Raw genomic sequence first — 26,939 nt, forward strand, 5'->3', positions numbered from 1 at the left:
TTCAAGTTTTAATAATATGAAATTCAAAATTAAACATAAGACAATTGTTTCAATTACCATTGAAAGAAACTCATAAAATATACGAATGGACCCGTGGAATATGTTATCAATTGTATTAAATACTAATATTCGAAAGGATAATTGGTGTATATATTTAAGAAAATTTTTATTAATAGAAAAATCTAAAAAATATTTGGAACTTTTTATTATGAAGTATAAATATTTTTAAATATTTTTTATATTTAAAAGGATCCATATATTTATCATATTTCAAATTTTAATTAACTATTTTTTTTAAAAAAAAATCATAAATACACTCTAGTCTTATAGACAATAAAATTGAAATCACACCTAACAAAAATGAAAATCAGATCACATTTTGAGATGATTTTCAAGGATTTATCCCTTCTCAAGATTTCAATTAGAATAGAAAATTGTCGAAATCTAATTCAATAATAATATATCTTTGAAGTTAAAATTATAAATACACAACTAAACGTTCAAAGTTGTCAGCGCCTTAACTATTATTGTCAATGAACTATCAAAAGACTACGTATGAATATTAAAGTTACCACCGACATTATTTAAAGTCAAGATTCATCCATATATATCATATATAACTATACCCAACCACCTTACCTAGAGAAATTGATTGACCATATATATATGTTCTTCAATGTCTTTGATGTATGTGATGGTCATTTAGGGTTGAATTTGAATAAAAATTGGTAGCTTTTTCCTTGTTGATAGCCAATAGAGTAGTTTGCCATTTTTAATTTAGATTACCAACCCTAAACTAAGCATGAATGCAATAGTTGATACTAAATGCAGTATCTCAAACTAAATTTTAGGGGACAGAAGTTTATTTTTTCTGAAAAAAAAAACAAACTGGTAATAAATGCAAGTGTAATGTGTTAAAACATACCAATCAATTACAATGTGGTGGTCAAGGCCTACCATCACTTTTTATACACCAGCTAATTACAAAATTTTTTAAAGAAAATTAGAAATTGATTTTACATATTAATTTAAACTTTTGAGTCTATTGATGATTTAAAAATAGTATCAAAACAAGTGGTCTAGGGAAGTTCTATGGTCAAATCCCTGTAATGTAATATTATTTCTTTACCAATTAATATTGATGTGAGGTGAAGTGTTAGATGGTATTGAAAGAATTGGATCCCAATGTGGAAGCATTTTATCATTTTTGTTTTTGAATGGGGAGAAAAGATTTTGCAAAATTAATAAAAACGGATTAAGCCATGTTGTTTGTCAAGGAGAGATGAAGATTAATTTACTTTTGTAGAAACTCTTCAAAGATCTTCTCCTGATCTTGAATAAACTAAGATATCACGAACTTGATACCATGATCAAGACACAACCACAAGCCTTCTTTGCTATTCTCTTTGGACAATGAGGTTTGTGGGATCCTTTTGAAAGAGTAGGGAAAAAGCAGAGAACTTTTTCTTCAATGATGTTTTTGAGACAGTTTTTGTGAGAGAGTTTTTTCCTATTATGTAAAAACCTCTTCAAAAGGCAGACCTTTCTGCATATTTAATATGTAAGGGAAGTTGTAACTCCCCTTATACCACTATCCACTCTCGTGCAACTTTTGGTTAATTAAATAAATCTAATTAATTTAATTTAATTTAATTTAATTTAATTTAATTAATCCAATTATTAAATATCATATATTTAACTTAATGTAAATATGAATCATATTTTAATATACATAAACTCTCATGACCTATACTTTTTTCCCTTTTTGCTCTCAAAGGTATTGTCATTTTTTCTTGTGATGGAATCTTGATTATTTCTATGTGCTTTTTATTTGTATTTTTTCCTTCATTTTCTTGGGTATTTGCAATCAGATTCTGAAATTTCAATGTCTGATCTATGACTTTTGCTTATAGTTATTGAAATTTTGCAGTATAGTCATCCTCACTTATATACCTATGATCCTCCTCTTATCTGACCAATGTAGAACTTTGGTCGCATTCCCAACAGTTTGATGCAATAATTAAGATTTTTTATAGCAATACAAATATAACCTCGAACTGAAAAACAAATGTCCATCATGTATTTTTCCTCAAATATTTGTTCCAAGTGGACTCATAAATAAAAATTGATATCTATTTTCTTTTAGATGACCTCAAAGATTTTGCAAAATTTGTAGGATAAAAATCAACTTTGTGAGAAAATTGATATTCAAACTTGAGGTTAGAATTCTTTTTTTGGACTATCTCTCATAAACTGTGTTAGAAAAAAAAATGTGGAGGACAAATATGAAAAATAAGAGATATATTTTCCACTCAACTAAGCATGTCTTTATATAGGTTGACAAATGTAACCATAGGAATGCAAATGGTTTAAAGCTACGTCATCAAATGCTCATAACTCACATAACTCCTATAACTCAAAAATCAATATTGATTACAAAAAACTAAAAGTCACACTAAATGCCACAAATAAAGTTTAATAATGACAAACTTTTCAACACCCCCTCCCCCCTCCCCCCACCTCCCCTAAACTTGATTTGTTACACCAAGTAAACTCCTCATTTTGATAAAAGTCTCCAACTTGAGGGGCTTTGTGAAAATGTCCGCCGCTTGGTCTTGTGACTTGATATATTTGAGTTCCACTTCTTTCTTCATAATGCAATCCCGAATGTAGTGAAATCGGGTATCAATGTACTTGCTCCTCCCATGAAATACCAGATTTTTGGCTAAGGCAATGGCTAATTTGTTGTCAACAAAAATCTCCATTGGGCCTTCTATTTGAAACTTCAACTCCTTCACTAAGTTTCTTAACCAAATTATATGACATACACATGAAGTTTCTGCGACGTACTCTGCCTTGCATGTTGATAATGTGACTATGGGTTACTTTTTTGACATCCATGTGAACGCCATTTCACCAATAAAAAAACACAAACTCTGTAGTGCTCTTTCGATCATCTAAATCACTACTCCAATCACTATCACAATAACCAACAATATCAAAATTGCTATAAGAGACATAGGAAAGACCATACCCAATCCTCCCTTTGATGTAGTAAAGTATCCTTTTTTTCCATTTTGCAATGTGTTGCTGTCGATTCCTCCATAAATCGACTAATAATTCCAACCGAATAAAGAATATCAGATATTGTACATGTCAAGTATCTCAAACTTCCAACCAATCTTTTGAAATATGTAGAATTTACCTTCTCTCCTCAATCTTACTTGGTGATTTTGCCTCCACATTCCATTGGTGTTCCAACTGAATTAGCATCATTCATATTGAACTTCTTGAGCACTTCTTTAGCATAGCCCTCTTGGATATAAAAATTCCATCTTCACCTTGTTTGACCTCAATCCCAAGATAGTAACTTATGAGACCAATGTCCGTCATTTCAAACTCCTTTGCCATCTCTCTTTTGAACTCATCAAACATGCTAGGGTTGTTTTCGATAAATACTAAATCATCAACATATAAACAAATGATTAGTATGCTTTCACCTTGCATTTTGATGTAGAGGGCATGCTCATAAGGACACTTTATATACTTCTTCTCTAGAAAGTACTTGTCAATCTTTGAGTTCCATGTTCTTGGTGCTTACTTTAAACCATAAAGTGCCTTCTTCAATCGAAGCACTTTATCTTCTTCACCCTTGACTTCATAACCCAATGGTTGTTCCACATAGACCTCTTCTTCAAGAATTCCGTTCAAGAATGCTGATTTGACATCTATTTGATGTATCTTCCAATGATTATGAGCTGCCAAAGCAATAATCAAACGAATAGTTTCAAGGCGAACAACAAAGGCAAATACCTCATCATAGTCGATGCCATGTCGTTGGCTATACCCTTTCACCACTAGTCTTGCCTTGTGCCTCTCAACATCGCCATTGACTTTTCTCTTTTTCTTGTATACCCACTTCACTCCGATCGGTTTGTGCCCTTTTGGAAGCTTGGTCAACTCTCATGTGTCATTTTTCTCTATCGCTCGAATTTCTTCATCAATTGCATCCTTCCATTTCTTGCTTGCAATGGCTTCTTGGAAACTAATAGACTCATAATCACCAAAAAGACAATAGAGAATTATGTCATTGTTATTTTCATTTACCTCATTAAGTTCCCGTAGACTTCGAGTTCCTCTTGGGCCAATTTCGTTCTCCGAATCGTTGGATGAACCTTCAGATGATGATCAATCGGTCGAATGAGGTGGCACTGGAATGGGTAAACCTTCACCCATTTCATCCCTGGTCGGCTCATTTTCATCATTTTCTTCAAAATATGGAAGGAAATCATATTCCTCTTCTTGTATATTCTAATCTCAAGAGGCTTCCTCATAAAAAACAACATCACGACTAATCATTACCTTCCCATTCAAAGGATTGTAAAGACGATAACTCTTTGAACTTGCATCATAGCCGATGAAGATGAGTTTCTCGCTTCGATCATCGAGCTTGGTCCTTTTTTCTTTCGACATATGAGCATATGCAATACTCCCAAACACCTTGAAATGACCAATCCCAGGCTTTCTTCCGTTCCATGCTTCTTAAGACGTCTTGTCAAGTACACTTTTGGTTGGTGCTCGATTTGTCAAATAAACCGCACAAGCTACGACCTCCGCCCAAAATTTCCTCGGTATCTTCTTTGTCTTTAGCATGCTTCTTGCCATCATGATGAAACTCGAGACATACGCAGTGGAATAAGGACCTAATTACACTCTAATTGCTTTTAATTTAAAGGAAAAGATGCATGCAATTAAAAGAAAAATAGTAATTAAAATTAGCTCCCGAAAACCACTCTTCCTCGCTGAATCTCTACCCGAACATGAACGGACCACCACTAGAGTTGACCTACTATTCTCTGGACTGCGAATCAGGTTGTGGGACCCGGTGGATGAAGAAAACCGAGAGAGAGAAAGAGATGGAAAAAAGAAGATGGAATTTTGGTTTTGGATTTTCCTTTTTTCAGTCCAATTTTGAAAAACTAAATTTGACAAAATTGGCAAAAACTATTTTTATTCAAAATGAAAGCCCATTTTATAGAAAAAACCATGCAATAATTGCATGAACCAAATCCATAAAAACCCAACACCTATAATCAACTATCTTAGTGGGTTTAATGTCTCCACTATAAGCAAACACCTAGCCCACTATTTTGTTAGTAGAATTATCTAACAAAAGTTTGGATTTTCCCACTAACTATAGTCAAAGGGCAAAATAGTCATTTGGTCAAAAGTCAAACTTTGATCAAAAAGTCAACATGTTGACTTTTTAGGATTTTTTTGTTGACTAATTTTGACCTCCCGAGGATGAATCTGCATTCATTTAATCGAAATTCAAATCACATTTGAATATAAGGTCAGTCAAAGTTTGACTTTTCAAAGTCAAAAGTCAACTCTTTGACTTTTTACATCTTTGACCATTTTCATTATTTCCGAGCTTCCGAACATGAACGTATTCATATTCTTGATATTCAAATCACATTTAAATATTAAAGTTATATATCTAAACTGAAAAACCCGACCACTATATCACATATACTTGTCGGTTTCTCTCTCTTCACTTAATTCGAACAATTCGAATCATTCTATCATACTGTTTTAAGTTTATTCCATATGAACTAGTAGGGGAACCTAATGGACCTATAGATCATGGGCTCCAACGAACCGAGATTAGCTGGCTATACTCTTCAGACGGAGCTAATCAACATTCATTAACTAACGGGTCATTCCACTATAGTCCCGTAGTTGCACTCCCCTCACTATAGATGTTTGTGTCCATTTGATATAACCATGATTAGTAAGCTAATCCTTCACAGGTTGTTCATAATCCCGGCTGTGTCATAAAAACCGTTTTACCCCCAAGACTACATCTTGTTCCTTAAGTTCCACTGATCCTCTAATGAACAATTGGTTTAAGGTCCAACCTATAAATCGAATCCCTCTCGGGCCAAAAAGAGGGTGGGGCTCCTTGTTCAAGACCTAGATTCAGTACTAAAGGGAACAACCTATCTACTATCCCTATAACGGGTAGGAGTGAATTCCGTCTTGCACCCTATGTTCCCAATTATCCACCCGATCTTACCCCTGAAATGAGAGGCTTATTGGGCTAGAGATGATGAGCTACCCTCGCCTATGCAGATCTAAGGATAATTCTGAGTGAACAGGAGTTCATAGTTAGCTCATGATTAAGATTAAGTTACCTAGGTCATCAATTAACGAAATAGTCAGTTTTATACATAAAACGGCATTTAGAACGTAAAAAGTGACTATTTCATGGTTCAGTCTTATGCAAACTCATTGCATAGGATGCCCTCACTCACATATCTCTATATGAACGATTCAGGATCACATCATTTGTACTAACTATAAAGTGGGCCGCATCCATAGTGTCCCCAGAATAAGGCGCCCAACCTTATTCATATACTAAAAATCATTTTGGCTACATATTTTAACTTGATCCACATTTATATCACTAAATAAAGTTCAAACTATATTAAATAGCCTCAGGACCTTAGTTTATTGGATTCAAGATTACAATTTCAATAACAACTTTATCGAAAAACAAAACAGAATATGTTTATTAATTTACAAACTATGAGTTTTAGGACATAAAATCCAACAGTTCAAGATTGTCCGATTCTTCCTCTTCACCACGCCATTTTGTTGCGGTGTCCTTGGGACTGTTAGCGGACGTCGGATGCCTTTTTCATCACAAAATTGTTTGAACTCATTTGATGTGAATTCACGACCTTGATCGGTTTTCATGGCCTTAATTGTAAGGTTTCTTTCATTCTCCACATGTCCCTTAAATCTCTTGTAGATTTCAAATACTTCTGATTTTTCCTTCAAAAAGTACACCCATGTTTTTCTAGAAAAATCATCAATAAAGAGAAGGAAATATTTACTTTTACCATGAGACTCTGGTTTAATCATTCCACACACATCGGCATGGATGAGTTCTAAAGGCTTCTTTGCTCTTGTCATAGACTTCTTCGGAAAACTACTTCGATGATGTTTGCCAAGCAAACACCCTTCACACACCTGGTTTGGCTTGTAAATGTGTGGTAAACCTCGCTCTAGTCTTCCAAAATTGAGGTGCCCGAACCGTAGATGCCATAGCCAAGAGAGATCTTCATAACACGTCTTCAAGAATTTTGGAACATCATTACATATATTCAAAGGAAACATTCGGTTTTTGGTCATGGAGACTTTAGCATTAAGACTCTCATGATTGTCCCTCAAATACAAACAATTTTTTTCATTTGAACTTCAAAACCTTTCTCTAACAATTGTCATACACTCAATATATTATTTTTTACATTGAGAATGTAATAAACATTTGTAATATATTGATTTTCTCTATTTTTTTAACAAAATGAGAATTTTACCTATTCTTTTGATGGCGGCCAAAGAATTGTCTCTAAAGGCAATATTATCTTTCTCCATCTCGTTCAACTCCACAAACATCTCGCGTTTTCCACACATGTGATTCGAGGCTCCTGTGTCAAGATACCATAATCTTGACTCTTTTCTTCTCCCTTTGAAACCATAAATAAGGTTCCATTCTCCTCTGCATAATTGGATTGCCCTTGATGGGCTTTTGATGTGCTAGCGATTGATCAGTCCTGATGCTTTCGATCAATCGACTCTGTTTGAAATGAGTAACGTTCATTCACATAATGTCCATATTTGTTACAATTATAACAATTTACCTGAGATTTATCTCTCCCGGACCTTCCACCACGTCTTCCACGACCTCGTGCTCCTCTTCCTCTTAAGGATTCAGACGAGTTTTGAGAAATATCGGTGTTAGCTTCACCTCTTCCACCATGGCCTCGACTACCACGACCTCTTCCACGTCCATGACTATTCTCCTCCTTGATTTTGAGTTGGAGAAGTTGTTCAACGGTCTCTGTTTGCTCCATCCTCCTTTTCTTTTTCTCCTCATAGGCTTGTAACGAGCCTATAAATTGTTCAATTGTCATGTTCTCGAGATCCTGTGTCTCCTCGATCATCGTGGCGATAATCTCAAACTTTGTATTTAGGCTTTGTAGAACCTTCCCCATGACACGAACATCGGTGATTTCTTCACCATTCCGTCTCAATTGGTTGATGACAGCCATTACTTTTGTGTGATATTCCGTTATCACCTCCGTCTCCTTCATTTGTAAAGATTCAAACTCACCACGTAAGGTTTGCAACCGTACCTTTTTCATACGATCGGCTCCTTTATGAGTCAATTGGAGCTTGTCCCATGCAGCCTTTGACGTCTCCGCATTGGCGATGGTCTCAACGTATCTTCGTCCACCGATTGATACAAGATATAAAGGGCCTTCTTGTCCTTCTTTCTTTTCTCCTTTAACGCATCTCTTTGCACTTGATCAGCTCCAGCTTCTGCCTCTTAGAAACCGTTCTCCACGATCTCCCACACGTCTTGTGCTCCTAGTAACGCTTTTATCTTGATGCTCCAATTGTCATAGTTGGCGACATGGCGACATGTGGGCAGACATGGCGAGGCGTATATATGATTATTTTTATTTAATAAAAATATTTTTATTTTATATTTTATCTCTTTTAATAATTAAAACCGGAAAATTTGGGTCCTCCCACGTGCATCTTCCAGTGCGCACTTTTTGAGGTTGCCCGTCTCTCTCTCACGCGACAGTTCCACGCTGAAGGCTTATAAAAGGCATGACCTTCAACAGTTCAGAGGACACATCATTTTCAATTCCTTCCATTCTTCAATAGAAAAATCTCCTCTCCGACTTCTCTTCCACTTTCCGTTTTCTGAGCAATCAGTCAAAAAGGGTGTGTATTTCCATCGATAACGGTGCATTTTCGATCGGGTCTTCTTTTTAGGTTGTTTTATCCTAGGACGACGTGGAAGTATTCCTGACCTACTTGCACACTTAGGCAGAGCCGCGAAACGTCTCAAAGAGAGCGAGCTCCACGACTCAGTCTATAACGAACTTCTATTTTGCAGGTTTTATTCTTTGCTCGATTGCCATGACCTGATCGTTTGTTGTTATCCTGTTCGTCATCTGAGGATCTTGCCGTTTCCAACAAAATCAGTTGCATAATTTATATGAGTTGTGTTTGGGCTGATATGCATTAGTGCGTTGTTTTATCACTCTCCTGGAATTTGTAGTTAACAATATTTTACGTCTTATTGTTGGTTGTCCCACTTGCTTTTATTATTAGTTTTTCAACATAAGCTAGGGATGATGGACATATATGTTCAATAGGAGATTCGGTTTGTTGTTAGCTTTACTAAGGGTTTATGATTCTCATAAAAAAATTCATGAAGGCTTTAAGTAAGGAATCTATGCAAGGAGGAGGAGAAAACTGTAGAAAACTTTTTAATTCTTAGTTTAAGAACAATTTTTGCTCCCCATGAAACTAGGCCAATGGCTTTTCTTTGAAAAAATTTGGTTTTTGAGGAAAACTTTTTCATGTGCAACCATAAATATTAAAACCCATTGGCTGAATTTGGTACTATTTGTACTGTCAAAGGAAAATTTGTCTCACTTCTGTGTTGACTATGTTTGGATGAGTCAACTTACTTAATTTGTAATCTCCCTTTAATATATATTATTTTTCATCAATGATTTAGTTGATTAATGGTCCAATTGTCCAGTTTATTCTTTTTTAGAGTGCATTCCTTTAACAATGATCTCATTGCACCAAATGTACTTGATTACATAAATTTTCTTCTGGTTTGTGATGTGTAGATGTGCATAATTTTTAGAATCTAATGGTTTTGTGAAAAGAAGATTAATGCTTCAATTCTATCTTTTTTATTTTATTTTTTTTATTTTTTTGGCATATTCATCTTTTAAAATGGTTTGTGCTTTATAGAGATTGAAGTATTTTAAGTAAAGGAGAGAATGGATCTTGCTACATCTTGGATATCATTGAAACTTATCCAATATATGTCAATTGGTTACCAAATACTCATGAGTTTTGTTATTCTATTTTGCAATTCATTGGGGACGAACTTAACTAATAGAAAGTCATGCATCTTAGTTAGATTTCTGATATATATACGGTCGGGGTTATTTTTATTATCTCTTCATTTCCATTTGATAGTAAACTCTTTATTTTTATTTTTGGACCGGATATAACTTGAGAAGTTGTTCTACCGATCAAGACGTTAAGATCCTTCTTCACATTGATTCCTTCAAAACATCGTAAGCTATCTTTGCCTCATCATTAGAGAATAATACCCGATGATGTGTTACTCCTTAGAATATTAACTCAAAATATAACTATATCTTGTTTCTTCCCCATTCTTTCTTTCATCTTAAATCAACTCTACATTAAGAATGATTTATTTCTCCTATCAAGTTATAGCACGCACAGAATAAAGGTATTCTCTTTTCTCATCTTCCTTCATTCTTTCTTTAACTTTAATTCATTAATACCCAAGAAAGATTTTTTTCTATATTGAAACATGGTAGACACTGTAAAAGTAACATGTGTAGATCTTTGTTGGTAGTCGAAAAGAAGATTAATCTCAAATTAATTTAGTTTATGATTGTTTTGTTGATTTTTAGATTTTTGTTTAATATGCTATTGTGGTAGAACATTTTTTTTTTAAATTTATGAAGGGATAATAATTGGAGTTTATGTTATGAATTCAAATTATTAGCATTTAACTCAAGAAAGTTGTTGACAGTAGATTGAGATTTATTTTTTATTTGTTCGAACAAGTTTCAGCAAGTAACCAAGGAACCAACTAATGAAGCATGCCTATAATTTTTTCAAAAAAAAAAACTCCAATTGATCTTATTTTCTAAAAGTTTTTGTTGGATATTTTGATAGTCTTGTCTAGTTGTGAAGTTTGCATAGAAAGAGATTGGTATTGCTTGTGAATTGAATTTGGTAAGCAAATTCCTAGTAGAAGAATTAAAGTTTATAACCTATCAAACTTTTCTCAAAAAGTGTTCCTACTTCTTAGGTAAACAATCATTTGATTTGTTTTATGTCATTTCTTTCATGTTGTAGTTTGAATCTTTCTTTCACTAATTCCTAATCTTGAATTGATTCTTTGATCATATTTTGTGTATTATACAATAAAAATACTAGATGACATGCAACGTGATATTGTTAAAGATTGAAAACTTGGTACACAAGAAGGTAAATGTCATTTAGTACTTATCTTATTACAGATTGATTCTATGTTCTTGTTCTCTTAAGGGGTTGTGTTATTTATTCTCGTATTCTGTTAAGCGGTTGTGCTTTTGAATCATAGTGTCAATGGTTGTAAGACACTAGAAATTTTGGCTGTTTTGAGTTCATTTCTTTTTATTTAGGTTTGAAATCATATTATATAAGTATTTTTTTTTTCTTTATTACACGAGGTTGCCTATTTGAAAGATGAAATTAAAGAGACTCACAGTATATAGATAGGTTCATAAAAGTAACAAAAACATATCTTGACAGTCAAGAGTATTCCCTTTAAGGTTAACATGACATGCCAACAACTCACCCATAAGAATTGTTTAATACTTTGAGAACAGGATTGGAAAGATTATCGATTCCCTCATTGTCTCTTCCATTTTCTTTCTCTTATTCATTTTTTTCACTTTCTAAGGTACAATCCTCTTTCGATTTGCTTTTGTTTAGAGATTCCTTATCATGGGTTCAATCAAGATTTGGATTTGCTTTTTGCTGCCATTTCTATTTTTTAGCACTCTTATGAGCTTTGATCTGGTTATTACTATTATCTTTTTATCAATATTTGCTTTGGTTTTCATTGATGATGAGATTTTTTAGGTATATTGTTTTGAGTTTTGTGATGTGAATCATGTGATTTATATATGCAATGTTGTTTCTTTTGCAGCCATCAATATGGCAATGTGAAGTTGAATGTTGCTGTGAAGGAAAGCATAGGGGCATAATTAGTAGAAGGCCTTTAAATAAAAGAAGGGGAATACAAATTGATAAAAACCAAGTTCAAGACTCTGACAGCCAGCATGATGGAAGCAGGAGCAACTTAGATTTGGCCTCGTGTTTGAATGGTAAAAAGTAGAGATGCAAGATTTTGTCCATAATAATTTATGTAAGTTGTTATTGTATAGATAATAAAACTGTATGAGATTGTTAAATGAACGATGACATACTCAATTAGGAGTTTTACAGTATGCTTGAAGCGATGACATGTGTTTTGTGGAAAGATTATTATGAGCATTTTAATATTCGCATTTTTTTTTTTAAGTTTTAGGTGTTAAAAAAGATGTGTTGGGTTTATAAGTCTAAGATATTCAACTATGTAAGTTGTTGTTTTGATTTGGTGTCAGTGGATTTCTAAGTGACTTGTATTATTAATTCAATAGGTTTCTTTGTATGTTTGTTTATTTAATATGTGTCCATGTTTTCTTTTTTTTTTTTTTTTTTGTTTAATAGGTGTCCATCAAAAGATACAAATCAACCTTCAAAAGAAATGTCCATTGGGAGATCAAGAGAATCTTAGGAATTATACGTGAATAAAGAAGGCTTATAAAATATTTTATTTACTTATAACAATAAACATGAAAGATACATTACTTTATTTTATATCATTTATATACTTTGTTCTAGGAAATGATTACATTATTATTATTTTATTTTTTTTGTAATGTTAATAGATTCATACAATTTCAATGATGAATGAAAGTCATGGTATTTAATGTGTTATGAAGTATTTAATATGTGTGGGTTGAGCTCGAGTCACGAGTTTATTTTTAACACAAATATGAAGAATGATATACAAATTATTCTTGTTGAGAAAAAAAAATTGTACCTTTTATAGCCATGAGCAAAGCTATAAAGAATCTATATAGTGAAAAAAAAAGTATTATCAAAAAATTATTATAGTAATTATAGCTATTAGAAAAGACTAAATAACCTTACTATAACATAAGATTAAAGCTATAAATACTATATTACAGCGTTAAAAAATGCTATTATAAGTTAAAGATAGTATATTATTTTAGCTATATAAACATACTATAACTTTAACAAAAGATGCTATTAAATGTTTTTATAACAAAGTAAATAAGTTATACCTTCATACTTTTATTGTAGCATCCAATATAGCTCTACAATAACGCTATAAAAAGTCTCAAATTTTTAATAATATGGACTGTTAGAATCTTCGAAAAATGCTATAAAATGTCTTTTGTAGCTTTTTTCGTTAGCTATCGTATCCGTTATTTCTTGTAATAGTGGGTCCATAGTGTTATCAGGATAAGACACCTAAACTTATCCATATACTATAGACATTTTAAGTTATTACTTGAACATAATCTACTTGTATGTCAACCACATAGTTTTCAAGTTACATTAAATAACTTTAACTTTGGATCTTAGTTTATTAGATTTTGAGTTATGCAATAATAAATAACACTTATTTAAAAATAAATAATACTTTATTTATTAATAATTTGTTTACAAAGATTTACAGACTACTAGATTTAGGACATAAATCCCAACAAATATAATATTAAATTTTCATCCATCAACTTAAGCCTTCAAGTCTATTAGTGGTTTAACTTAGGTTTAAATGTAGCTTTTCTCTTTTTCTTTTTCTTTTTGACAACATATTTGGGTGGATATCAAAACTCAAACCTCGAAGTTAATATGACAAGTTCATGCGGGTCGAACTTAGCTATCTCCTTTGTTTTTTCATGATTTTTTTTTTTTATTTTACCTTTCTTTCATATAGCTCTCATTTTAGTTTTTGAATTTTGAAAATTTTAATTTAATGCTTTTAACTTTTGTTAAATTGAAAATGACCACATGAAAAAAAAATAATAATAAATCAATAATGACACAGTATCTTTTTCTTTACCTCATTAATTCATTGCTTCAAAGGATTGGTTTGTGTGAGGAGAGATGAGTGAGAAATTTACTAAGTATTGACGATCCAAGCGTCAAATAATTTTAATAATTCCTTAATCTTTCAAAATAAAAATTTTCTATTTGTGAAATCTTTAATTGGAATAGTTGGTCACAATATTACTAGCAATTTTTTATCATTTGATGCATGAAAGAAAAACATTAAAAATAATTGAATTTTTATCCAATAAGTATTAAAAGAGACCAGACAAATAGCCAAAAATATATATATATATATATATATATATATATATATTTTTTACCCTTGGGAGAATTGACATTATTTCCAATCCCTCTTTCAAATCATCTCTCTCTTCATTGGCTTTAAATTCAAACCACCAAACAACAACAACTTGAATCCACTCATCCAAAAAACCCATCAACTTTCCATTACACAAGCTTAGTTTTAACAACTATAAATAAAAGACATTCTTTTTTTCTTTTTCTATGTTTAAAACAAAAACCCTTCTCTTCTAAACCCCATAGCCAAAATGGAAGGACTCATGATAGCACTATGTTTAATCACTCTCTTCTTCACTATCACCACCCTCTTTAAGCTCCTCCTTCAATGGAAAAACCAACCTTGTTGCTACATGCTAGCCTACCAATGCTACAAACCCTCCGACCCGACCCGAACACTCGACACAAATTCTTGCTTAAAACTCGTCCTCCGCAACAAAAACCTCGGCCTCGACGAATACCGATTCCTCCTCAAAACCATTGTCAACTCCGGCATCGGCGAACATACTTATGGCCCAAAAAACATCCTCGAAGGACGCGAAGAAACCCCGACTCTAGACGATGCGGTTGCCGAGATGGATGACATCATTTTCGACACGCTCGACAAACTCTTTGCGAAGACTCACATTTCTCCATCCGACATCAAAATCTTGGTCGTTACTGTGTCGTTATGTTCGCCTTCTCCTTGCTTGACATCTAGGATTGTTAACCGTTACAAGATGAGGGAAGATATTAAGGCCTTTAATCTATCCGGAATGGGGTGCAGTGCAAGCATTGTTGCCATTGATTTGGTTAATAATTTGTTTAAGTGTTACGATAATTCTTATGCCATTGTTGTTGCTACTGAATCTATTGGACCTAATTGGTATATTGGGAAGGAAAAACAAATGTTTTTTCCAATTGTTTGTTTCGATCGGGTGGTTGTTCGATGTTTTTCACAAATAAAAGAGAGTTGAAACATCAAGCTATGTTGAAGCTCAAGTGTTTGGTTCGAACCCATCTCGGTGCGAACGACGAAGCCTATCAATGTTGTATTCAGGTAATTGCTTCAAGTTGATAAGTTAAGGTAAATTTTATTTTTTCTTTTGTTTTTAATATGATAATATTAATACAATATTGTGTTAAAAGTACAAAGTGAATAAATTTAAACAGGTAGGTTATGGTAAATCCAATCTTTTTTTAATGCTCCATCTAATAACAAGTTTACTTTTAGGTTTTACCATTTATGTTTCTTTCTAAATTTTCAATTATGAGTTTACATTTGTTAAAGAAAGACTAGACTTCCTAATCAAATTTTATAAACAGAAAAAATAAAAATTTAAAATTAAATAGTAATTAATTATGAAACTATGCCTTAATTTTTATTGATTTAATTATCACTTGTGGTTTTGAAAATTATTGCAAAGCCTAATAAGTAATGGTAATTTAATTAGTAAAGAATAATTTTTTTTAACTCTAACATGTGAAGTGAGAATTCAAATTCTGTGATGTCCTAAACGAGTATATATGTCTAAAATCAATTAAAAATTAGAATATAGAACTTCTAGTTTGATATAAACACCATAAAATAAAAATTAAAATTAAAATTAAAGGAGTTATAGTACATTTAATTTTTATTTATAATTTTAAAAAAATTTCAAATATTTGTGAAATTCAATTTAGTACAACAAGTAGTTACGAGAATTGAACCTCCAACTTGGATATTAGTAAAAAGAAAATCGAGATCAATAATGATTGAACTATTTATTTATTTATTTATGTTTATAATGGTATGAAGGTTGAAGACGATGATGGGTATCGTGGATTTAGGCTAACAAAGAACCTTCCAAAAGCAGCAGCAAAAATATTTGCAATGAATTTAAGGGTTTTAGTACCGAAGATATTGCCATTAAGGGAGTTGCTTCGTTATGTGATAGCTAACTCTGTTAGCCAAAAGGGCAAACTAGCAAAAGAAGCAATGGGAGGGGTTGCTGTAGGTCAAGGTCCAATTATAGGTTTGAATCTTAAGACCGGTGTCGATCACTTCTGCATTCACCCCGGTGGGAGGGCCGTTATCGACAGCGTCGGGAAGAGCTTGGGCCTCAACGTTTACGATCTCGAGCCAGCTCGAATGGCTCTGCATCGATTTGGAAACACTTCATCTGCAGGTAAGGGTAGAACCAACAAAGGAAAATAGAGGAAGAGTAGTTACCTACTGTCCTGAAATTTTTTTCATAATTACAACTAGTTATCGTTCAACATAAATAAATAATAAGAAGAAGAAGGGGTTTTTTAAATATAAAAAAGTATATAAAAATATTTACACTTCATAACATGAAAAGTGTAAATATTTTTTGGGTTTTCTATTTATAAGAATTTTCTAATAATAACCTTTTTTTTTTCTCAGAAAAAAAATCTTTTTTTTATTGTCAGACATGTTTATATATATATATATATGAAAAAAAATATTTCATTTAATTTATCGATAGGATATTGCAAAGGAAGGAAACGGTGGATCCCTCGATTGTCTTACATTATTAAATGGAGATTTTCAAAAATAGAAAAATAAAGAAAACTATTTACACAAAATAACAAAGTTTAATCTTATAGAAACGGATAAAAGTCTATCAGCATCTATCAGTAATAGAAATGAATAGAAGTTTATCATTGATACTATGTGATAGACGTTGATAGAAGTATATCAGTGTCTATCAATGTTTTTTTTTTGCTATTTCCATAAATAGTTGAACATTTTTTCTATCTATGAAATTTTTTTTTTTGTTAAATTATCTATATTAAATTCTTTTTTTTTTTTTTACTTTTAATAATAGGATATTTGGATAATTTTCTAAATGGTTTATGAATAAAAAAAAATTTAAAAGCTTTTAAATATTTAGAATAATTTTCTAAATTTTTAAAACATTCAAAACATCATTTCAAATAGGGTCTAAAAAATATAAAAGAAAAATGTGGAGAAATGAGTAAAATTGTTTAATCCTAAATCCACGGTGTAAGAAGTTAATAAATCATGAAATAAACATTTTTTTACTCATCTGATCCACAAACTCCGTGGGTCAAACAAAGAAGTGGATATAACAACTCCACTCCCGACTCCTACTTTCGACAAACTTGCCCTAAAAATTTATAACTCGATTTTCTCTCGAAGGATTTTGGTACGTGTTCGGATACATGGAAGCGAAGAAGAGATTGAAGAAAGGAGAGACAATATTAATGATAAGCTTTGGAGCTGGATTCAAGTGTAACAATTGTGCATGGGAAGTGATAAGAGATTTGGAAGATGAAAATGTATGGAAGGATTGTATTGATTCTTACCCTCCTCAATGCTTGAACAACCCTTTCATGGAGAAGTATAGTTGGATTTATGATGAATCTTTGAACTTCATTAGGAATATAGATTTATTTAAGCAACAATTAATATCTTCCACCTAATTAAGTTTTAATTCTTGCATTATTATTGTTTTTACTCTATTTTATTTTTTGTGTTTTCTATTTGGTTTTTGAATTCCAATAAATAAATTTGATTGTAATTGTTCCATAATTTGGATAAATCTCTATTGTTGATTATTCTTCTCTAAAAGGAGTCATTTTATCATAAGTTTGATTCTCTCTCTTTGAAAGAGTTCTTCTATTATTATGAGTCTATCCACACATGATTTGTTAAATTTGGAGAAGGAAAAAATGGGGAGAGAATACAATAGACAATAATTTCATTGAATAATAGAAAGTGTATACTAAAATACAACCATAAAAAATATGTTTGTATATGGTAATAAAAAATAAATCTTATGACACAAGTCAAATACTAAAGTAAATCTAAACCAAATAACTTAATCTAAAACTTGTCATAATATCCTTCTATAGAGTGTGTTTGAAATATCTTTTCAAGTATTTAATTAAAAAAAAATAAGTTAATATGAAAAAAGTAAAGTGTTTGACAACCACTCGAAATGAATTTTGAAAAAATGAGTTTATAAAATATGTTGTCGTGACTACCACCATCCTCCGCCAACCAACTTTGGCCACCACTACCAACCATCTTCATTGGCCATCACCCTCACCATCATCTCCAACAGCCACTTTCAGCCACCACTGTCATCAATGGCCAACTCTAGACACTACTGCAGGCAACCATCTCCAGCCACCGCCATTGGCCAACTCCACCATTGGCCACCTCCAACCAACTCTAGTGACCTTCGCCGTCGACTAACTCTAGCCGCCACCTCCACCAACTCCAACAACGACCAATTCCAATGATCATTATTTTAAATAATTAGTTCATAGTATTTTATAGTCGATTGACAAAAAATATTAATATTACCTTACTTTGACGTTCAAAAAGTATCAATGAAAGGATTTTCATTGACGGTTGTTCCATACAGTTGATGAGCAATGTTAACGTACCTTTAGTTGATGGCCAAAAATGTCAATAAAGGGTCTTAGGTGACTTTTTTGGCTATAAACAAAACAAGTTTTCTAAATGGTCAGACTTTCTTGATGTTGGTTTACTTGACTTTTTTTGTCATGAACATAGATATTTTTTAACATTTTTTATCCATCAACAAAGATCAAATTTATAGTAGCATCTTTACAATAATTTGACATTAATAAAAATATTTTTAATATATAACAAACCAAACAAATTTATAACATGTGATTCAACCGATAAAGTTTGTACATTATTTTATCTTGAATTTACATACATTCTATTATATATATATTATTGCCAAAGTACTCAAATATCTTTTGGAATTCCATTGTTAGAAGGCAACACTGTTCCTATAATCAATTTTAATTTAATTTAATCTCAACTTTTACATTGGAAGAAGCACTTTTATCCTTATAGGTTGATTTCTTTCTGTTTGTCTGTTTCTGAGTGTGTGGTTGTGCATGAAGACATGGGTTTACATGCAAACATGCAAGAAAAGCACTATCAGAAAGAAATTGAAGTTTGATGAAGCCAAATAATAAATGGTCAAACAAAATCTCTGAAACTCAATAAATCTCTTTCTGAAATGGTTTTTATGTCTGACACTCTACTTGTCAACTTGTTTCCAACTTAAATTTTGAAGTAAATAACCAACCAACCCCACCCTATCATATATATAATCTCACTTCATTGTGTAGTTTTCAAGATGCTGATCTGGCATACAATAAATAAAGACGAGTATGAAATTTTATACTCCTATTTTATACAAATTTTTCTCAAATTTCTTCGTACTTTCGTAATATATAAAATTTTCTCTAAATATTTATTTTGTGAGTGAGAAAAGTTTCATTATTATAATTCTATACTACTTCCATTCATTAGTTGTCATGTAAATATATTTTTAGGTTAAAATATCATTTTGATCATCGTATTTGAAGTTTGTATAATTTTACTCCGTATACTTTCAAATGACATCTAAACTTAGTACTTCAAAGTTAGTTAAAAATAATAACAATTTTCATGTAAGAATATATAATATAGGAAATGTTTTGTTTGCAAATTTTGTTGTAAATTCAACGATAAACTATATATACTGAATTTAAGATTTATTGAAAATACATAATAAAATTAGATATTTGAAAGTATATAAACTATATTTGAACAACTTCAAAATATCGAGACTAAGAAATGATAACCAAAAGAATATTTACAATTTCATATATAGTTTTAACTCCTATATTTAGTTCACAATTTTTAATAAATATTTTATAGTGTTTAAGTTGTATAAATGAACATGGGTGATGAAACTTTAGTATGTATGTGTTTAACTTTGGTTTATGAATTATATTGATAATCGGTAAGGATTGATGTATATGTAAGAGAAAAGCATATAATAAGTTTTATTGTAAGCTACACAGACATTTAGATTGGCATGACAAATTTTAAGAACTTTAGGTTTTGTGTTGAAAACTTAGATTATAGTAAATCATGTAATCAAATAATGTGTTTACAAATACTAATTAAAGGTCCAAAAAATCATTTTTATTTAAATATTTTTCATAAAAAAAATTAAAATAAAAATACTAACGCATTTGGTAACGCTTTTATCAGAAGTATACAAACTTATTTGGTATATTATATATTTGTTTTTATTAATGTCAAATTACTGTAATGAACAACTATAAAATATTATGAACTAATAATTTAAAACAATAGTCGCCTGGGTGGTCATCACTAGAGTTGGTGGTAGTGGTGGTTACTGAAGGTGGTTATTGATGGTGGGGTCGAAGGTGATAATCGGAGTTGGCCAATGACAGTGGTGGACGGAGTTGACCGGCAAAATACGATAGTAGCCACGATAATTTAGTGAAAATGAAGTAGATGCCTTTTAAAGGTATTTTGGTAACTTTAAGAAATATACAAATCAGAGAAAAATTAGGCTATTAAACACTCAACAAACTATTTATCCTAAACAAACTTATTTCAACTCGTTTTTTCAAAGGCTATTTTGAGTATTTACATTATTTCAACGGTTTTCAAAATGATTTTTTAAAAAAAAATTAAACAAGTGAAAAAGTTAAACTTATTCTAAAGTTTAAACATTTGACAAACTTTGATACAATTTGTCTATCTTAATCTAAACTTTAAAAAGTTCCAATTCAAGGCCTCTTAAGTTCTAAATTGTGATATCAATGTAATTTATGTATAGTTAACAAAATAATGGTAGAACATATCTACTATTGAACAAATGTTAATAATAAAGTGGCATGCTTGCATAGAGTGTGTGTTTGCCACATTCATTTCCATTCATTTACTTTGTTACTTTTATGTTGTCCAACTATTCATTTTCTTTTTCCATATATTTGCTATCAAATTAATTAAATTTCTTTATGGGATAATGAGTTAATTTTAAATAGAAAATAACTATAAATTAAATCACTAACAAAAATGACGTAAGTTGATTCACTAATGAAATTTAGCCTTTGAGTCAATACAATTACGTGTTTATGATTTTTTTCAAACAAATTTCAATTTATATCCCTAAATTTCAAGGTTATATCAATTTATATCCTAAACTTAAATTTTTTTGGGTTGCATCAATTTAAATTCTGAATTTTGGAAGTTGTATCAAGTTAAACCCTAAACCAATAATTGTATCGATTTAACTCCTAAACTTTTATAATTATATCAATTTAAACCCTAAATTTTCATAATTGTATCAATTTACACCTTTCTTTAGATTTAGTTTAAAAGATATAAAAAAAACATTTAATTCTTTTTTACGATCAAACTTATGTAAATTTAAATATTTAATTGATAAAATTACAAGTCTTACACTATGTTTATCCATATAAAACATGATGAAGAGTTTAAATTGATACATTTATGAAAGTTCATGGTTTAAATTGATACAACCTTTAAAGTTCAAGATTTAACAATTATTAATTTGGGGTTTAAATTAATACAACCGACAAAGTTCACAATTTAAATTAATACAATTATTAGTTTAAAGTTTGAGTTGATACAACTCCCAAAGTGAGATTATAAATTGATTTTTGCCTTTTTTTTTTTTTTTTGGTATAACCTCCATAATATAGATCATAAATTGATTTTTTTTTCAAAAAGAAGTAATAACATAAAGATATCAACTATGATTACTATACTTAATCCTCAAGAAAAGGGAAATAATGAATACACAAATTATTTAAATTAACAAGTAGCAATTTCAAATTTCTTAAATCAATTTCATTTTTTATTATGAGTATTTAAATTCATGTCGGTCGTATTTTTATTTTTCACGATATCATATTGATTATCCTAGCTGTCGAATCTTCCGATTTATGGAAATGTTGAAATATCATATGGTTATTTGGTCAATTTTTTACTTTTAAAAATTTCAAGAGAAAGAGAGAGATTTGAAGACAGTATCTGCAATGGTGTCTCTTTAGTCAAGCTTTAGTACATTCATTTTGTCATTAAATGTTGTCTCACATACATACGGACATTTGGGATAATGAGTTAGTTATTATAGTCTTAAATTATTATAATTTGTGTTTGGGATGTAGATTATTTTAGTTTGGGTTATAATAGTATGTGTTTGACATGTAAACTATTTTAGTCACGGTAATAAGTAATAAAAAAATGTGAATGTAAAATAATAAAAACTATAGTAAATAGTAAATACTGTAACAAATTGAGGTTTTAAAATAGTGTTAACTATAGTTAATTTGAGATTTTGAAATAGTTTTTACTGTAGTAAAAAGTGGTTATTATATTTTGATGATAACCTTTGTTTCAAATGCCCCATAGTTGTTGAAACCATAAAGGAAATATTCAAATATTACTTTCCTCATCTTTTCTTATTTATGGAAGAAGACTTTTTCTCCTTTTTCTTTTCTTCTTTTGTGGAACTTGATCTTCTTAATTTTGCCAGAGAAGAGGGTAAAAAGTATGTATCACTTTATTGGAGGATGTTTTTTCAAACCAAAAATTAGTTTGGACCTATGAAAAATATAGCATGAATGTGTCAGACCAGTGTAGGCTAATTTGGAATAGAAAAGTGATTATAAGTGTTCAAAATATTTGGGTAGTTTTTATTATTATTAAATCTCATTTTGATCTATGAACTTTGAATCTTATTCTATTTTGGTTTCTAACTTTAGAAAACATCTGTTTTAATATATTTTGGTCCCTACTATTAAGATTATGTTAGATGAAACATGTTTAAGGATAAAATTAAATCTAGCATAAGTTGAGCAAGATAAAAGTAAAGTAAAATATCAACAATCAATATGTCAAAATAATAAACGACCAAAATCTTGGACACAAAATGACTTTTGAGATCTTATGTAGAAAATTGTTTTACCATTTAATTCAAAATTGAAACTTTAGATTTTTTTAGCATGGCTAACTTATTTGTCAGCCTAGTTATAAAAAAAATACAAACAATCTCACCATTATGTTTAAGAGTTAAAATAAACATAATGGGAGGGACCAAAAGTAAGCACTTTTTAAATAATTGGGGACTAGAATGGACGTTTTTAAAAGTTTAAGAACCAAAATATAATAAAATTCAAATTTCAGAGACCAAAATAAGATTTAAACTTATTATTGTTTATTTTTTTTTAATTTTTTTGGTTGTTAAATAACTCATAGGATAGGAAGATTCCAACCTCTCAATTGTGGATAAAAACCTAAACATGTTAACATAATTAAGGTTAACAAGGTTATAATCTTTTGACTTAATAACAAATTTTGCCCTCGTATGAAGGTTTATCCTTATAATTGGTACAAAAAGTCTTGAAGGACAAAATTAGGACTATTTATGAGAATTTATCAAACCATACCTTCTTAACTTGTAAAAGCATATAGTAGCTAAATTTTAACTTACCCCAAATAATATTTTTATAAATCATATTCCACACATTATAGCTAAGTAGTCTAGAGTATCTTGTTTCACTTAATCTATGGGAAGTACATAGAAAATACAAAAACTAAAACTAGACAATTGAAAATACATGACCAAAATGGAAAGTACATAGATCAAAATGGTATATTAACCTTAAATATAATTTCGAATATAGTAACTTGAATTTCAATATTTCAAAATAAGAAACTAATTGCTTGGATATTGACATTTACACCATTTGAATAACTCAACTAAGATATTCGATGCGATCAGTTAGTCGAACAAAAGGCTGCAAGGTTTCTCTCCTAAAACTAAAACATAAGTTTTAGGACCAATGACAAATATAACAATTAATATTAGCAGATATAGTACAATATAAAAGAATTTACCGATATAGTAAAATTTAGATAAAGCTCTCAAAAGTCTATCGATGATAGATTATATCATTGATAGGAGTCTATCATGTTTATATCATTGATGGATTTTGTATCATACATCAGATGGATTTTAAATATCAGTATTCAACTCAGGGGCATGATTTTCGGTTGTAGTTTAAGAACGATCTGATACATAATTGGAGCAATTGGTCATCTATATGGAGAAAACAAATGAAGGGAACAATCTAATCACGAAATACCTTAATTTTCTCATTTCTTCCAATATAGTCACAAAGTTGTTTCTCCCTCTTGAGCTCTTTTCCAGCTAATTTTAGCTGAGTCGTATTCTCGTCAAGAAGCTCCACATCTGAAGGGTGAGATAATAGACAATCTCGTTTCTTGTCACCTTCATCAAGAATTATAAGATTGATCTAAAACAAAGCAATTTATTTTCTGAGGAACTGTTCGAGAAAATTATAGATGTGTGAATTGATCTCTTCATCACTAAGTATAAACTTATCGATGAGCAGATAGGAATGTTATTTGGATAGGAGTGGGAATACTATGGTACTAGGGATATATTAGTATTTAGCAAAGGAGTTGTTGGAGGGAAATTGTTGTAAATAGAGTGGGGGAAGGAAAGGAATGAAGGTAGACAAGTAATCCGTTTTGGGGCTGGGTGACATCTCAAGAGAAGGAAGATTCGAATTATCTTGAATGCATGGGGGAGTTATATAGTAATTCTATAATCATTTATGATATATTTGGATTCCATCAAGCATTATGTTGAAATGTCTTGAATTTGTTGTATGACACTCCGAAGGACCAAACACGGGGTCTTGTTATAACCAAAGAAGTTTCATATTTATGTTATTTATGCTATTTATGATTTTGACTTTAGAGTTTAGAGAAGTGCATTATATAAACTCTCTAACTCTACTGTGTCCTTTGAATTTGGAATCTATAATATAATGCTTTTTCTCTAATAATAAATTGTTCTCTTCCTCTGCCAGTGAACATAGTTAACACACTGTTAGTGTACCACGTAAATCTATGTGTCGATTCTCTATTGTTTACTTTTTCTATTTTCTTTGTTTGTCGATTTCATAACACATTAGAAAAGATAGTTTCAAGGGAGGTCTTTCTCTAAAAACTTCTTTTGACATAATTTTCCTTGAAACTTAATGTTGTTCCTTCGGGGTAATTTGTGTGAACCAGACCAGATATTCTTCGTGTTAGTATGCATAACACAGAAGTTCATATTTCAAGTGTGCATGAACCAAAAACAAGCAGCAGTAAACACCATAAAAATATGGCCTCTTGTTTTTTGAGTCAACTGCAATCTTGTGCTAAAGAACCTCACTAACAATTGGACAAAAAGAAAAAGATCCATGCTCGGTTGTATCTTTGCAGTTGAGATATCGCTTGTCAGTTTGAACCCCAAACAAAACTTTACATGGAATCTTGTTTAATAACTCAATAATATAGAACTGATAGGAACCAAAACAGAACAAAAATGTAATGCAATACAAACGGTAAAGAACTTAAAAGATAAACAAGTAATTTGAGATACTTGCACCCTTTCCTTTTGAGATCTCTCTCAAGCTTTAATTCACCAACTAAAATAATACCTCGATCCGTTCCCACTCTCTCTATTCATAACCAATCTCCTGAACCACTTTCCTAGCTAATTACTAATATAACCTAAATAGCATCCCTATCAAAAACATTATGTTAAAGAGAGATCATTCTGAACCATCAGGGTAATGCAGAAGAACGGTACATAAACCATTAGAGCAATGGATGGTTATATTATTGTTCTTTAAGAAGTAAGGAAAATATCAAATACCTGATAAAATTTGTTGATACTGAGTGGAATCAGAATCACCCAATAAATCAAACTTTGCTACTAATTCCCTTTCAATAGTCTCAAAATGGTGTCTCAACACAAGATATGATAAAGGCCTATCGTGGATAACCATGTCCTGTAGTGAGAAAGTTGAAATCAATCAATGAAAAAGATGCAAAAGAATAGGCTAATATTACAACATTCCCTTCTCTAAAATATACAATTCTACTTCCAAAGCTATAATAACAGATTTGATTTCGAATAAGGGAAAAACTAAACATCAAATCAATTAACGAGAAGATGCAAAAGAATAGACTAATAGTCCAGCTCCAGCATTCCCTTTTCAGAGGGGAAAAAATCTACTCTCAAAACTAAAAAAGTTCTGATTAGGAAAAGTATAAACAACATTACAACAGTACTCATGAGAAGATGCAAACGAATTATAATGAATTGGAATTTACTCTGCTTCACAGTGTAGGTTTACTAAATAACAGAACTCTCGTCGATTTTCTCATCATTCAAACAATAAAGGGGGAATATAGAGAGAGACCTTAGATGCGTAGGACTTTGCTTCCCAAAAAGCTCTCAAAAGAGGCGTAACTTCACATCACAACCATCATCGAATCGATGAGCGTAAGAAGATTACAAAGAGAAGGAAACAGAATCGAGTAAAACAGATTATTTGTTCGAATGGCTAATATTCAAACCTTTGGGATCGCCATGAAAGGGAAGTAGACGGGGTTCGAATTCTGAAACAAGCCGATGGATTTTAGATTGGAGATTGAAAATTTGAATAACATCCGAAGCAATTTCTTTGATCAATGAGTCGCTTTGACACTCATAAAGAAACTCGTTTTCGCCGGAATCGTCGCCGGACTTGACGTGAATTCTCACCATTTTTGGGGCTGCGCGGCGAATCGCTTTTTCGTACTCACTGAAATTTTAACAAAAACTATAAATAAAGGTGGTAGCAAAAAGTCCCGAAAAATATTTTGTACTTTTAGTTGTAAATATTTTTAAATATTTTTTATATTTAAAAATGCCCCTATTAAAACCCTCGTTACACATATTCATAATTTTATTCATATTTTTACATTTTCAGCTAATCGACATTTTTATTATATAAAAAAAAATCCACGAAAATATAAAATAAAAAATATCATTAATGTTTATAATATATAATAAATATGTCATAAGATATTTATTTATTCATTTAAATATTTGAATTATTTTCTAATATTCTTTTTAGAAGTTTACATC

General features: G+C 30.9%; 2 protein-coding genes across 3 annotated transcripts; one reads left to right on the forward strand and one right to left on the reverse strand.

The window, feature by feature from the left end:
- The first annotated feature begins 14,277 nt into the window (after positions 1 to 14,277).
- On the forward strand, positions 14,278 to 17,618 carry LOC120082037 (3-ketoacyl-CoA synthase 19-like). The gene is made up of 3 exons (XM_039037251.2): positions 14,278 to 15,157; positions 15,896 to 16,265; positions 17,264 to 17,618. The coding sequence occupies exons 1-3, from the start codon at positions 15,047 to 15,049 to the stop codon at positions 17,545 to 17,547; spliced, it is 765 nt and encodes a 254-aa protein (XP_038893179.2). The 5' UTR covers positions 14,278 to 15,046; the 3' UTR covers positions 17,548 to 17,618.
- A 6,237-nt stretch (positions 17,619 to 23,855) lies between these two features.
- Positions 23,856 to 26,651, reverse strand: LOC120081286 (uncharacterized). 2 transcript variants are annotated; one of them, XM_039036026.2, is made up of 5 exons: positions 26,387 to 26,651; positions 26,230 to 26,279; positions 25,680 to 25,815; positions 24,091 to 24,236; positions 23,856 to 24,016 (listed from the first exon to the last, which is right to left on the reverse strand). In XM_039036026.2, exons 1-5 carry the CDS (start codon positions 26,574 to 26,576, stop codon positions 23,975 to 23,977), a joined length of 564 nt encoding a protein of 187 aa, XP_038891954.1. In that variant the 5' UTR covers positions 26,577 to 26,651; the 3' UTR covers positions 23,856 to 23,974. The 2 variants fall into 2 exon arrangements, with proteins under 2 accessions (XP_038891954.1, XP_038891955.1); XM_039036027.2 differs by having other exon boundaries at positions 24,091 to 24,197; positions 26,387 to 26,637.
- Between the last annotated feature and the right edge of the window lie 288 nt (positions 26,652 to 26,939).

The sequence above is a fragment of the Benincasa hispida genome, chromosome 7 (genome assembly GCF_027475165.1).
Source record: "Benincasa hispida cultivar pf3 chromosome 7, pf3_genome.v1.1, whole genome shotgun sequence".
Classification (NCBI taxonomy): domain Eukaryota; kingdom Viridiplantae; phylum Streptophyta; class Magnoliopsida; order Cucurbitales; family Cucurbitaceae; genus Benincasa; species Benincasa hispida.

Coding starts and splice junctions, on each gene's coding strand:
- LOC120082037 (XM_039037251.2), top strand. CDS start 15,047: ATGTTTTTCACAAATAAAAGAGAGTTGAAACATCAAGCTATGTTGAAG. Junction 15,158..15,895: donor CCTATCAATGTTGTATTCAG/GTAATTGCTTCA, acceptor AATGGTATGAAG/GTTGAAGACGATGATGGGTA. Junction 16,266..17,263: donor TGGAAACACTTCATCTGCAG/GTAAGGGTAGAA, acceptor TTTCTCTCGAAG/GATTTTGGTACGTGTTCGGA.
- LOC120081286 (XM_039036026.2), bottom strand. CDS start 26,576: ATGGTGAGAATTCACGTCAAGTCCGGCGACGATTCCGGCGAAAACGAG. Junction 26,280..26,386: donor CTTTCATGGCGATCCCAAAG/GTTTGAATATTA, acceptor TGTGATGTGAAG/TTACGCCTCTTTTGAGAGCT. Junction 25,816..26,229: donor CAAAGTCCTACGCATCTAAG/GTCTCTCTCTAT, acceptor TTCTCACTACAG/GACATGGTTATCCACGATAG.